Source organism: Sus scrofa, chromosome 1 (assembly GCF_054392235.1).
Source record: "Sus scrofa isolate SSC_HxYL_T2T_F1_AM1 chromosome 1, Sscrofa_HxYL_maternal_Yorkshire_Landrace_v2.0, whole genome shotgun sequence".
Lineage (NCBI taxonomy): Eukaryota > Metazoa > Chordata > Mammalia > Artiodactyla > Suidae > Sus > Sus scrofa.
The window spans coordinates 279,409,216-279,423,119 of record NC_139383.1 but is presented as its reverse complement, the minus strand read 5'-3'; the positions used below and the strand labels follow the sequence as shown (position 1 = coordinate 279,423,119).

At 42.1% G+C, this 13,904-nt stretch overlaps 1 protein-coding gene across 50 annotated transcripts in view; it reads right to left on the bottom strand.

Annotated features, from left to right (window-relative positions):
* GAPVD1 (GTPase activating protein and VPS9 domains 1) overlaps positions 1–13,904 on the bottom strand; it is a 76,835-nt gene that overhangs the window by 37,661 nt on the left and 25,270 nt on the right. For 30 of the 50 annotated variants that reach the window (XM_021068648.2, XM_021068692.2, XM_021068772.2 and 27 more), the window contains 5 exons: positions 12,618–13,461; positions 11,725–11,811; positions 10,264–10,398; positions 9,931–10,120; positions 3,597–3,757 (listed from right to left, as the gene is read on the bottom strand). In XM_021068648.2, the coding sequence (XP_020924307.1) occupies positions 3,597–3,757; positions 9,931–10,120; positions 10,264–10,398; positions 11,725–11,811; positions 12,618–13,461 (1,417 nt within the window). Of the gene's footprint in view, positions 1–3,596; positions 3,758–6,169; positions 6,251–9,930; positions 10,121–10,263; positions 10,399–11,724; positions 11,812–12,617; positions 13,462–13,904 lie in introns of all 50 variants that reach the window. The other 20 variants (XM_021068637.2, XM_021068642.2, XM_021068681.2 and 17 more) reach the window with 1 other exon arrangement.

Below are 13,904 nucleotides of genomic sequence, written 5' to 3'. Positions count from 1 at the left end.
TACAGTGTTCAAGTTAAGCACCCCTGGGATAAAAGTGTAACAGTTAGTGGAGTTCCCATTGTGCCTCAGTGGGTTAAGAACTTGACTAGTACCCATGAGGATGTGGGGTTTGATCCCTGGCCTCGATCAGTGGGTTAAAGGATCTGACGTTGCCGTGAGCTAAGCTGTAGGTCGCAGGTGCAGCTTGGATCCTGTGTTGCTATGGCTGCAGCTCCGATTCAACCCCTAGGCCGGGAACTTCCATACGTAGGTGCAGCCCTAAAAAGAAAAAAAGAGCATCAGGAGTTCCTGATGTGGCGCACGAGGTTAAGGATCCAGTGTTGTCTCTGTGGTGGTGCAGGTTCTATCCCTGGCCCAGCACAGTGGGTTAAGTATCTGGCATTGCCACAGCTATGGCACAGGTCACAGCTCGGATTCTATCCCTGACCTGAAACTTCTATATGACGTGGGTGCAGCCAAAAACAAAAGAAACCAAAACATGTATCCGTCAGAGGAACTGAACCTATGATTTCCCATCACATTACTAGTGTCAGAGGCGGAACAGGCAATGGGATATAGATGAGTAGTGACTGGGATTGCAGGAATCAGAGGCTTAGGAGTCAGCAGTCTGGTCCTCCTAGTTCTGCCACAGGCCAACCACATGAACCTGGATAAGTTTTTTAAGCTCCCTAAGCCTCATCTTCTTCATCTATAAAATGGTAACAGTAACAGTATGTGCCACGGAGTTGTTAAGGATTAAATTTAAAATGTACTTAAAGCATTTGGCATAGTAAAATGACATATTAATTTTGTGTACATTTTTTTCAAAAGTTAATAAACTAATTCAACAGGAAGAAAACACATAAATTATTTTGTAGGCACCCGAATTAATCAGTCTAGTTTGAACTGCCACTCTATCACCATATACATGGCTGTTAGATGATTTCCAAGTAACATAAGTACTTCTCACTCCCCACAAGCTTCATAACTCAGTTTTGTGTGTGTATTTACAGCTTAATGAAGAACTGAGTGTTTTGCTGGAAGTCACATAGAATGTTTTAAGCACACCTGGAACTTGAACTCACAGCTACTGGGTTCCTAGCCTGTTGCTAGAATATGAATAATAGTATCCTCACTTAAAAAGAAAAAACATACAAAACCCCCCCAAAAAACTTAAAACAATGTGTAGGCACTGTTTCGACCCTGCATTTAAAGATAATCAATTAAAGGTTTTTCTAATGGCTCTATATTTACTTACTCATGTGATGCTTTTTTTTTTTTTTTTTTTTTTTTGTCTTTTTGCCTTTTCTAGGGCCGCTCCTACAGCATATGGAAGTTCCCAGGCTAGGGGTTTAATCAGAGCTGTAGCCACCGGCCTATGCCAGAGCCACAGCAACTCAGGATCCGAGCGAGTCTGTGACCTACTCCACAGCTCACAACAACGCAGGATCCTTAATCCACTGAGCAGGGCCAGGGATCGAACCCACAACCTCATGGTCCCTAGTCGGATTCATTAACCACTGCGCCTCCATGGGAACTCCTATGATGCTTTTAATCAGTCATTTAAAAATATAATTTGGGGAGTTCCCGTCGTGGCGCAGTGGTTAACGAATCCGACTAGGAACCATGAGGTTGTGGGTTCGGTCCCTGCCCTTGCTCAGTGGGTTAACGATCCGGCGTTGCCGTGAGCTGTGGTGTAGGTTGCAGACGCGGCTCGGATCCCGCGTCGCTGTGGCTCTGGCGTAGGCCGGTGGCTACAGCTCCGATTCAACCCCTAGCCTGGGAATCTCCATATGCCGCGGGAGCGGCCCAAGAAATAGCAACAACAACAACAAAATGACAAAAGACAACAACAACAACAAAAAAATAATAATAATAATTTGGGAGAGTTCCCCTTGTGACTCAGCAGTTAACGAACCCGACTAGCATCCATGAGGACGAAGGTTCGATCCCTAGCCTGTTCAGTGGGTTAAGGATCCAGCATTGCCATGAGCTGTGGTATAGACTGAAGATGTAGCTCGGATCCTGAGTTGCTGTGGCTGTGGTGTAGGCCGGCAGCTATAGCTCCAACTGGACTCCTAGCCTGGGAACCCCTAGCAGGTGAGGCCCTAAAAAGACCAAAAAAAAAAAAAAATTAAAAATTAAAAAATAAAATAGAATTTTGGGGGAATTTCCTTGTAGCCTAGTGGTTAGGACTCAGGGCATTCACCACTGCAGCCCAAGTTTGATGGTCTGGGAACTAAGATCCCACATCAAGCCACTGTGTGCTGTCAGAAAAAAAAAACAGGATTTGTTTTTTCCTATATGCTTAAAATTAAATGCAGACATAAGAATTCTACATTTTGTATTTTTAAGATAACCTGAACCTTTAAACTTACCATAGTGAGCAAAGTACAATACAAAGAATCTTCAGGAAAAACCCGTTAAAGGCCTCAAGAGTTGTACAAATTAACATAAAACACAAGGATTACACCACAGTGAAGATATTTCCCTGAAAGGAAGGCAGGCTGCCGTCTTCAAGGCTGCCACTGGGTTGGGGGCTGGCGGGGATAAGAGGGTAGAAGGCAAACTGCCACAGAGCAATCGGACTGAAATTCAGTAGTTTTTCCCCTCATTAAGCATTCCCCTAATTGTAACTTTTTTATTACATTCCAGAGTTCCTAAAAAGTTGTTTCTGACAGATTTTGCCAGCTCATTCATTTTGAGCATGTATGTGGAAAGACAGAGTTTCTGGAGTTTGATGGTCCTATTTCCTACGAGTCAGGGCCACTTTATCAACCACTGTCATCACTTTATCAACCACTACAACTGGTCCCTTCTTCCCAGGCCAGGAATAGGTTTTCTTAAATAGTAAGCAGTCACTGTTGAAAATAATGCTTCTTTCTCAAGAACTCACAATCTATGAAAAGAGGCTCCTACCTTCAGAAAGTCAAAATTTCTTTCCTTTAGCCTCTGTCCCAAGCTCTCTGTTTTACAAATACCTTAAAACTGATTCCCATATCCCCAACCCCATTTCTTCAAAATATTTTACTTAGTTTTGTTTTTAAATCTCTTCCATTTCTTCCTAACCAAAGAATATAAACTATTTCTAAATAATGTTTGACTTTTTAAAGTAGGGATGCCACTAGTACATCATTAAAAAGAAAAGAAAAACAGGGAGCTGCCTGGTGGTTCACCAGGTTAAGGATCCAGTAGTGTCACTGCTGTGGCACAGGTTCAACCCCTGGCCTGGAAACTTATGCATGCCACAGGTGTAGGCAAAAAATTAATTAATTTAATGAAGTTTTCTTTAAAAAAAGAAACGAAACACAAAACATTTTCCTACAGGTCGCCATAAAAGTCTCTTCAATTTCCATACCAGTTTCCTGGCTTCCTCGCTCTTCTACCACCATTAGTAAAACTCCTTTTGGTGTGGATCTGGTTACCAACTACAGTACCACAGGTGTATTCATGCAAAAGACCTCCAGAACTGTTTACAGGGAGTTTGGCATCGGAGGCAGTATCATAGGTAGACCCACTGAAGATGATGAAAAATACCTATTAAATGCATATCGATTTACAGAAACAAATGACCTTTATTTAGAAGAATCTAAATTTCTTAACAATCACAGTCATACCTCATTTTCTGACATCATCCCTGGAGTAAGCTGAGGACCTGTTCCTAAGGAAATGACCAACACCTCTTCTGGCTGTACCTCCTGGATGGTTTCTTGAGCTGATCCCTCATGGTCCATATGTAAGTCCATTAGCACATTGGTGCGGCTTCTGCTCCGAGTTGCTAATTTAAAAATTTCAAGTAAGATAATTTAGAGAAAAACACAAAATTAAGAAAATGGCACATTACTACCAAAGCATGTTTTCCATTAACACAGAACATCTACACATGAGCCAAAAAAAAAGTGGTAATAATATGAATAAGACAAAAATAAGGAGTTTCCGTCATGGCACAGCAGAAACAAATCCGACTAGAAACCATGAGGTTGCAGGTTCGATCCCTGGCCTCACTCACTGGGTTAAGAATCCGGCGTTGCCATGAGCTGTGGTGTAGGTCGCAGATACGGCTTGGATCTGGCGTTGCTGTGGCTCTGGCGTAGGCCGGCAGCTGTAGCTACGATTGGACCCCTAGACTGGGAACCTCCACATGCCACAGGTGTGGCCCTAAAAAGACAAAAAAAAAAAAAACAAAAAACCAAAACCTTATCTTCCCAACTACTCCACTAATGACTAATACAGATCCTCCTTTAAAACCAATCGAGAAACAAAGATCTGTGTTCACCTGACATGGAGTAACAAACTGTTTACACCTGCAGAACAGCAAATACATCCCAATCAATTTAAGACTTGGGACAGACAAGAAAAGCATTACTTTATTTCTCATCTTTTCAAGACACCTTCAACTATTTCTCCTACAAAATGATTTAATTGCCACAGGTCTCCCATACTAACAACTAAACTCACAAGCATTAGAAAATTTCATATAGAGATTGAGTTATTTTTGCCAAACAGCAGAAATTTGCACAACATTGTAAGTCAACTATAATTTTTAAAAAAAGAAAGGAGTTCCCGTCGTGGCTGAGCGGTAACCAATCTGACTAGTATTCATGAGGATGAGGGTTCGAGCCCTGGTCAGGCACAGTGGGCTAAGGATCCCATGTTGCCATGAGTTGTGGTATAGGTCACAGATGTGGCTCAGATCCCACGCTGCTGTGGCTGTGGTGTAGGCTGGCAGCTGTAGCTCCAAACTGACCCCTAGCCTGGGAAGTTCCATATGCTGTGGGTGCAGCCCTAAAAGGACAAAAAAAGAAAAAAGGAAATAAAAAATTAAAAAGAAAATTTCATATAGAAATCTGATAGCCATATAAAGTTATATTCGTTAATTAGGCAACTGTTGATAAAACCAAAATCAGTTTTTGAAAACACAGTTTTTCCTAAAATGTATTAACCTCTTTAAATGCAGAAGAGAGTTCTTTACATTTGAATATGTTTGCTTTCTGCGTAATGGAAATATTCTAAACAAATGAAGGATCAATTATTTTAGGGTGTTTTCTCCCTAACTATGAGTAATACGCTTTTCCTAAAGTAACCCCTCCTATAAATCTTAAAAGAACTTTCAGAAACCGGAAGATTTAGGGAGTTCCCATAGTGGTGCAGTGGAAATGAGTAGTATCCATGAGGACTCAGGTTCAATCACTGGCCTTGCTCAGGGGGTCGGGGATCCAGTGCTGCAGTGAGTAGTGGTGCAGTTAACAGGCAGCTTGAATCCTGAGTGGCTGTGGCTGTGGCTGTGGCGTAGGCTGGCAACTTTAGCTCTGATTCAACCCCTAGCCTGGGAACTTCCATATGCCACAGGTTCAGCCGGAAAAAGAAAAAAGAAAAAAAGAAAGAGACTGCAAGATTTAGATAGTTTGTGATGATTTCTCTGTGAGTTTTAGTGTTCTAAGTTTCAGTTTTCTTTCAGAGGATAATAAAATATGATACAATCAGAAAACTAAATAGATACTCCTTCAGTGAAAATAATCAAAAGCACAGACATAAAGCAAAAACATTCAATTAACAACAAAAGTCTTCCAGCTTCTGTTTGAGTAAAAGCTGGTCCGCTTAAAGACAGAAATATAAACAATCACCTTCTCTCCACAATACTGTAGATCTGGTCATCAATCACTCTTACTTGAAAACTCCAAGCACATATCAACTTCCGAAAGTCTAAAAACAGGTTCCCTCATACCTGTATTTGCTAACCTTCACTGTCTTCACTATGGGCCCCCCACCCCCCAGCGCCTCTCTCTCCTTTTTTTCCCCACACCCACAGCATGTAGAAGCTCCCGGGCCAGGGGTCGAATTCAAGCCACAGCTGAAGCAACACTGGATCCTTAACCCACTGTGCAGGGCTGGGCACAGAACCTGCTCCTCAGCAGCAACCCGAGCCGCTGCAGAGACAGCATCAAATCCTTAACCTGCTGCACCACAGCAGGAACTCCTGTCTTCTCTTAGCTGTAAAGTTAAATTCAACTTTATGAACAACTACATGAATCTTAAGTAACATACTTTATAATGTACAAATATGCAAATGATCAAAATTCACGTAGCATTTTACATAAAGCAAAAAGCAACATGCACATGGAGCACAATTTCATAAACTATTTCTCAAATAAAAGTTATATAAGAAGAGGAAGAACAGCCTATTACCCACCAAACGGGGTTACTAGAGTAATATGAGCAGTAAGATTGGTGGCTGAGGAATCCCAGGCAGTGATGGCTGCTAACTGTTGTCCTGGGTTGCGAAAGCATTAAACAGAAAGAAAACCCTCTGAATAATGGGCACATTTTTGGAAATATGAAGTACATTCAATGGCCAGGTAACATAACTACACAAAATAATACTGGGCAAACATTTGAAATTTACTTTCCATTATACCCATATTTAATGACTCTTCTGGATGACAAGAAATAAAAGAACTAATGTACATGTATGAATCATGGAGGGAAAAAAAAAAACCTCTGGCTTACCAAAATCATTTATTACTGATAAAAGTGCAAATAGGAGTTCCCTTGTGGTACAGTGGGTTAAGGACCCAGCACTGTCACTGCAGCACCTCAGGCAAATGCTGCGGCACAGGTTCTATCCCTGGCCCAGAACCTTACATATGTCACAAGTGTGGGTTCCCCCCAAAAAAGTGCAAATAGCTATAATATTAAAAACTGAGGAGATCCCGTAGTGGCTCAGTGGTTAACGAATCCGACTAGGAACCACGAGGTTGCGGGATCGAGGTTGCGGGTTCGATCCCTGGCCTTGCTCAGTGGGTTAAGGATCTGGCATTGCCATGGCTGTGGCGTAGGCCAGTGGCTACAGCTCCGATTTGACCCCTAGCCTGGGAACCTCCACATGGCACGGGAGCAGCCCTAGAAAAGACACACACAAAAAAAAAACTGATAAAAAGAAAATTAAAAATTAAAACCCTTTCATCTTTTTTTATATTTTTAGTACTGAAGTCTGACAATTTGCAATTATGAAAGCCAAAGACTTGAAGAACATAATGCCACATTCCTGAGGATGATATTATTCCATGTTATGTTAAATGTAAGGTATGTTAATTTTTTTTTTTTTGGTCTTTAGGGCCTCACCCTCAGCATACGGCGTTTCCCAGGCTAGGGGTCCAATCAGAGCTATAGCTGCCAGCCTAAACCACAGACAGCCACAGCAACATGGGATCTGAGCCGCATCTGCAACCTATACCACAGCTCACGACAACGCCGGATCCGTAACCCACTGAGCAAGGCCAGGGATCGAACCCACAACCTCATGGTTCCTAGTTGGATTCATTTCCACTATGCCATGACGGGAACTCCAGTAAGGTATATTAATGTTAAGAAACTGACAGTTACTTTCTTTTTCTTCTGGCCATGTCTGCAGCATGTGGAATATCCTGGCCCAAGGACTGAACCCCTGCCACAGCAGCAACCCAGGCTGCTGCAGTGACAACACTGGATACTTAACCCACTGCACCACAGGGGAACTCCTGACAATTCTTAACAAATCAACTCATGGGAGTTTAAAAATGAAATCTGGGAGTTCCCGTCGTGGCGCAGTGGATAACGAATCCGACTAGGAACCATGAGGTTGCGGGTTCGGTCCCTGCCCTTGCTCAGTGGGTTAAGGATCCGGCGTTGCCGTGAGCTGTGGTGTAGGTTGCAGACGCGGCTCGGATCCAGCATTGCTGTGACTCTGGCGTAGGCTGGCAGCTGCAGCTCCGATTCGACCCCTAGCCTGGGAACCTCCATATGCCGCGGGAGCGGCCCAAGAAATAGCAACAACAACAACAACAAAAGACAAAAAAATAAATAAATAAATAAATAATAAATAAATAAAAATGAAATCTCATTCTTCAAAATGTATAAAATATTGTTAACTATTTATGTTTACTAAACATTGCTGAGCTCCTCACTGTCATTAAAAAGCTGGCACTAGGAGTTCCTATCATGGCTGACTGGAAACGAATCTGACTAGTATCCATGAAGACGTAGGTTCGATCCCTGGCCTCGCTCAGTGGGTCCAGTGTTGCTGTGAGCTGTGGTGTAGGTTGCAGACAAGGCTCAGATCTGGCATTGCTGTGGCAGTGGCATAGGCCAGTAGCTGCAGCTCCGATTGGACCCCTAGCCTGGGAACCTCTATATGCCGCAGGTGCAGCCTGAAAAAGAAGGGAAAAAAAAAAGCTGACACTAAAATACCCTTGTCCTAAACATTCTTTCTGGGTCTTGTTTACTTTGTCTAACGTCCATTCATCCTCCAAAGGAAAGCACAGCCTTCATCGGTTCCAGGATCCTCTCTTGACAGCAGCACCACACCACTACGTCAGGTGTCCCCATAACCCTCTGTGCTTTCCTCCATCAGACCCTCCATACACTGAAGAGTCCTAGTCTCTTGTGCTCCCCAACAAGACTGAGCAACTAACGTGAGTGTAAGGGCTTGACGTAAGGGCCTCCGTATCACCAGTGTGGAACACTGTGCCTTACCTAGAGAATAGGGATTATACCTACTCCTTCTGCTTGGAGTTTTTGCATGAATTAAATGTAAAAGAACATTTAGAAAGTGCTTATCCTGGGTCTGGTACATAGCATACGCTCAATTAATTTGTGAATATATAGATAATAAATACTAAGGAAACAAAGTTTAATTATTAAACATAATTCTTAATAAACTTGACAAAAATAAAACGAAAGTTTTATTTTATAAAATAACAGGAATCTTAATTCAATCAACACAAGACTATTAATAATGGGAAAATAATAACTATATGTTTTCAACTTTATTGATAGAAACTTCTACAATAATATCATTATATTATTTAGAAATTTGGGGAGTTCCCACCGTGGCTCAGTGGTTAAAGAATCCGACTAGGAACCATGAGGTTGCAGATTCAATCCTTGGCCTTGCTCAGTGGGTTACGGATCCGGCGTTGCCATGAGCTGTGGTGTAGGTCGCAGACACGGCTCAGATCTGGCATTGCTGTGGCTGTGGCGTAGGCCGGAGACTACAGCTCCAATTAGACCCCTAGCCTGGGAACCTCCATATGCTGCAGGAGCTGCCCTAAAAAAGCAAAAAAAAAAAAAAAAAAAAAAAACTACAACAAAAAGAAGAAATTTGGAGAAAGTCAAATGATGACATGCCAAATCACATTTCCAAAAATGTCGAAGACATTAAAATATAAAGTTTACTGGAGTTCCTGTCATGGCTCAGCAGTTAACAAACCTGACTAGGATCCATGAGGATGCAGGTTTGATCCATGGCCTTGCTCAGTGGGTTAAGGATCTGGCATTGACATGACATGAGGTGTAGGTCACAGACATGGCTCAGATCTTGCCTTGCTGTGGCTGTGGTATAGGCTGGTAGCTGCAGCTCTGATTTGACCCCTAGCCTGGGAACCTCCATGTGCCAAGGGTGCAGCCCTAAAAAGCAAAAAAAAAAATATATATATATATATATATGTGTGTGTAAAGTATACTGTGAGTGGCCTGATTCCTATTAATTATGAAAAGTATGACTAGATAAAGCTAAAGCCTACTGATGAACTGTAACTAATCTGGGGCAATTTTTTTTTCTTTGGCCATACCCACAGCACATGGAAGATCCCCGGCCAGGGATCAAATCTGGTACAGCTCACAGCTGCAGCAACACTGGATCCTTAACCCGCTGTGCTGGGGCGGGGGATTAAACTTGCATCTCAGCAGCAACTCAAGCTGCTGCAGAGACAAGGCCAGATCCTTAAACCACTATTCTACAGTGGGAACTCCATTTGGGGGCAATTTTTTAAAATTAAATTACTATCAGTAAAAATGAGGAGAAAGGCTTCTACAAATTACTTAAAACTATACTGCAAAACACTAAGCAATAACAAAGCCTAATTGAAAACATTAAATTTAATGGAAAGCCTCAGTATGAGAAATCCTCTTTACCTATAGGCAATCGATTCTTTTTATTTGCTGGAGTGGTTGCTGGAGACAACTGCGGAGTATTATAGGGAGTCATTTCCAAACTGCTGCTTTTTCCTGGCTTTGGCTGGGGTAGATTTGCCAATAAATTGTCAAGAGCCATTCTGTCTTCCCTCAGTTGATCTCCAGACATCACACTCTTCATAAAATTCACCTGGCAGAAGTAAAGGACATTAGCTTGTGAAATCAATTTTTCAAACACAATATATATTTCTTACACAATGTACTCATCTATGACTCTGCCCAGTTTAGATAAATGACTTTTGAGAAAATTCTATTAAAGAATAAAGCCATTACCAGAGTAATAAGCTGACTGTAGGTTATATAAACCACAGTTCGGCTCAACCCTTCCAGAAGATTAACAGAGGACATTGGCGGCGTCTCCACTGCACGGCCTCCAATCACAACATCAAGGAAAGCAGCAACACAGCTCTGTTCAAACATGAGAGAAAAAAAAAAATCACAATAAAATACTTCCCCTTTAAAATAAGGGAAGAAAATTCCGGACTCAGGTGGACAAGCATGCAGAAAATTTTTCTTGAAAATTATATTAAACCTAATATTTAAAAAAATTAAAGTTGACCGGATTCGTTAACCACTGCGCCATGACGGGAACTCCTGTGTGTGTTTTAATTATTTTCAGAAAAGTAAGAAAAACAATTCGATGAAAAAAGGATAATCTTTCCAACAAGAGATACTACATCAATTTCATATCTGTATTGAAAAAAAACCCCACAGGAGTTCCCGTCGTGGTGCAGTGGTTAACGAATCCAACTAGGAACCATGAGGTTGCGGGTTCGGTCCCTGCCCTTGCTCAGTGGGTTAACGATCCGGCGTTGCCGTGAGCTGTGGTGTAGGTTGCAGAAGCGGCTCGGATCTGGCGTTGCTGTGGCTCTGGCGTAGGCCGGTGGCTACAACTCCGATTAGACCCCTAGCTTGGGAACCTCCATATGCCGCAGAAGCGGCCCAAAGAAATAGCAAAAAGACCAAAAAAAAAAAAAAAAAAAAAAAAAAAAAAAAAAAAAAAAAAAAAATCAAATTTAAAAAAATAATCTTAAGGAGTCCCCTTGTGGCATAGCGGGTTTAATCCAGTGTTGTCACTGCAATGGCCCAGGTTGCTCTATGGTGTGAGTTCAGTCCCTGGCCTGGGAACTTGCACATGCCACAGGCGAGGCCAAAAAAATAAATAAAAAATAAAAATAATCTTAATAGCTCTTTGGATCTCATTACAATGGCAACTCTCCAACATTTCTATAAGCAAGAATTAGTAATCTTTGATGACAACTTCCTTTAAATACTGCTGATCCAGGAGTTCCCGCCATGGCTCATCAGAAATGAATCTAACTAGTATCCATGAGGACACAGGTCTGATCCCTGGCCTCGATCAGTAGGTTAAGGATCCAGCGTTGCCATGAGCTGTGGTATAGGTTGCAGACACGGCTGGGATCTGGCATTGATGTGGCTCTGGCATAGGCCAGCAGCTATAGCTCCGATTCGACCCATAGCCTGGGAACCTCCATATGCTGCGGGTGTGGCCCTAAAAAGACAAAAAAAAAAACAAAAAACTGCTGACCCAACATTGTAGGCTGCTGATCCAACACTATCCTCTAGAGCCAAACCAAAGGTAACTCTGAAAAGAATATTTAATTTCCCTATCACATGGGGAAAAGATTTAATAAAGAGTATAGTTAGGTTTGCTAATACTTTAGCAGAACCTTCTATAAACAGCACACCCCATGACATAGTACTCATTCTTACTTTGTCAAATTTGCCAAGGCTGCTCTTTGTCCGGGGATCTCCCTCTTCAGAGCCAGTCATTGCCAACTGCTGCAAGAGGCGGCCAACCTGCAAGCCAGAGCAGAGATGGGAAGACACAGGCTATATATTTACAGAGTCCTCACTTTTCCACTGCATTCTAAAAACCTGTTTCATGAGAATATTCACAACACCTGACCAGCATACAAATAGGATCCCAAATAAAATGTGCACCTTGTCTATATCAGTCTTTACTGTATTTTACTATGTTTAGGTTGAGTTATAAAGAATAAGTAGAGGACTTCCCGTCATGGCTCAGAGGTAATGATCCTGACTAGTACCCATGAGGTCACAGGTTCGACCTCTGGCCTCGCTCAGTGGGTTAAGGATCCAGCGTTGCTGTGACCTGTGGTGTAAGGTAACATATGCAGCTCGGATCCCAAGTTGCTGTGGCTGTGGTGTGTAACCTGGTAGCTGCAGCTCTGATTGGACCCCTAGCCTAAGAAATTCCATATGCCACAGGTTCAGCCCTAAAAAGAAGAAAACAAAAACAGAAGGGCTGTGATCAAGTCTGTGGATCCACCCCAGAAGTCGAAGCTGTCCTTCGTCTTCCACCTGCCATTGCAAACAACAGAGGCCATTCATACCACAGTAAAACATCTAGGAGTTCTCCTGTGGCATAGCAGGTTAAGAATCCAGAGTTGTCACTGCAGCAGTTTGGGTCACTGCTGTGGCTTGGGTTGGATCCCTGGCCCAGGAACTTCCATATGCTGTAGGTGCAGCCCCCTCCAAAACAAGATAATAACAATGTCATCATATTTCCTGTTTCTGCTCCTACTGCCCAATTCACTGATTTTAAACTGAATGCCACATGAATAACAATAGCAAAGGCATACCTGCATCAGATTAAATCTTGCCACCTCATTAATAGGAGCATCGGATATTATTCCATACTGTTCTGGATTGACCACTGCAGGACAAATGAAGCAGGCCAAAAGGAGATCAGTACACATTGCCCTGACCTCCCCGACTTCCAGTCTATCTACACAGGAGAGAGTTTTGTACATCTGTGACACGATCCACCTCAAACTATGAGGAAAGCAGTACGTGTTCTGCTTGAGATAACCAATAAATTTGTTCACCAAAGCCACTAGTTTGGCTTCATTGGACTCTACCATCTCTTGAACTTTTTGCCTGAATCTCTCTGAGCCTTTCTCGCCAAAGAGTTTTTCCTGTTGTGAGGGGGAGAACCTCTCAATCAGCTTGTTTGGATCTGTTTCCAGGTGATCTTCATCTTCCACAAGCAGCTGCATGATTGGCTCATGTAAAGTAGCTGTGAGGAAAAGTTTGGCAGAAAACAGTCCTTCAGAAAAAAGTTTAAATAAGATGCTGAAGGCACAAGTTCCTCTCCTCAAAAGCCGCCTAGGGTTGTCACTTTCTTTAAGTTCAAATTCAATCAAGTATCTCAAAACTTGAAGGAGGTAGCTTTCATCTTCCTGCATGATGCAGTTGCCATAGAGAGAGGTAAAAACTGTGTAAATGACACTTTGTGTGTTCTCCTGATTAAGTTTCTCTCCAGCCACCAAAGAGGAGGCAATAAGACGAGGATTTTCCCTTAATCGACTCAAGAATTCTCCATAAGCAGTCTCCTGAAACCCCAATTGCTTATATCCATCCACAAACTGTGTATCTTCCAAAATCTTGGCATGTTGGCAACATTCAGCAGGGGAAGCTTCAGCACTAAAAAAAAACGAGCAAACGAGCAAAACAATAAAATTAACAACAATAATAATATCTAACACATATACTCTACAGAAACATGGAAATGTGAGTTGGTTATAGTCCCAGCGATGAGATCACTCGGAATTGCTGAAATCTTTTAGACCACCTGTATCTGCATGTGTGAAGAAAGTCAAAACCAAAAAGTATAACAAAGGATGAGTTCTTCATATTAAAACAGGTTCAGTGAAAAGTAAAAAGAAGTAACCATTATTCTGGTTCCTATCATCAAAGATTAGTCCTGTCTCTTTTTGAACGTCACATAAATGGAATCATAGAGTATATACTCTTCTTTTCTCAACAGAGCACCACTATTCCCAGAATTAAAAACTGCCTCTTGGAACAACAGAACAATGGGGTATTAAAACGGTGAAAAACAAGGTTTCTAAAACTAAAAAGTAGCT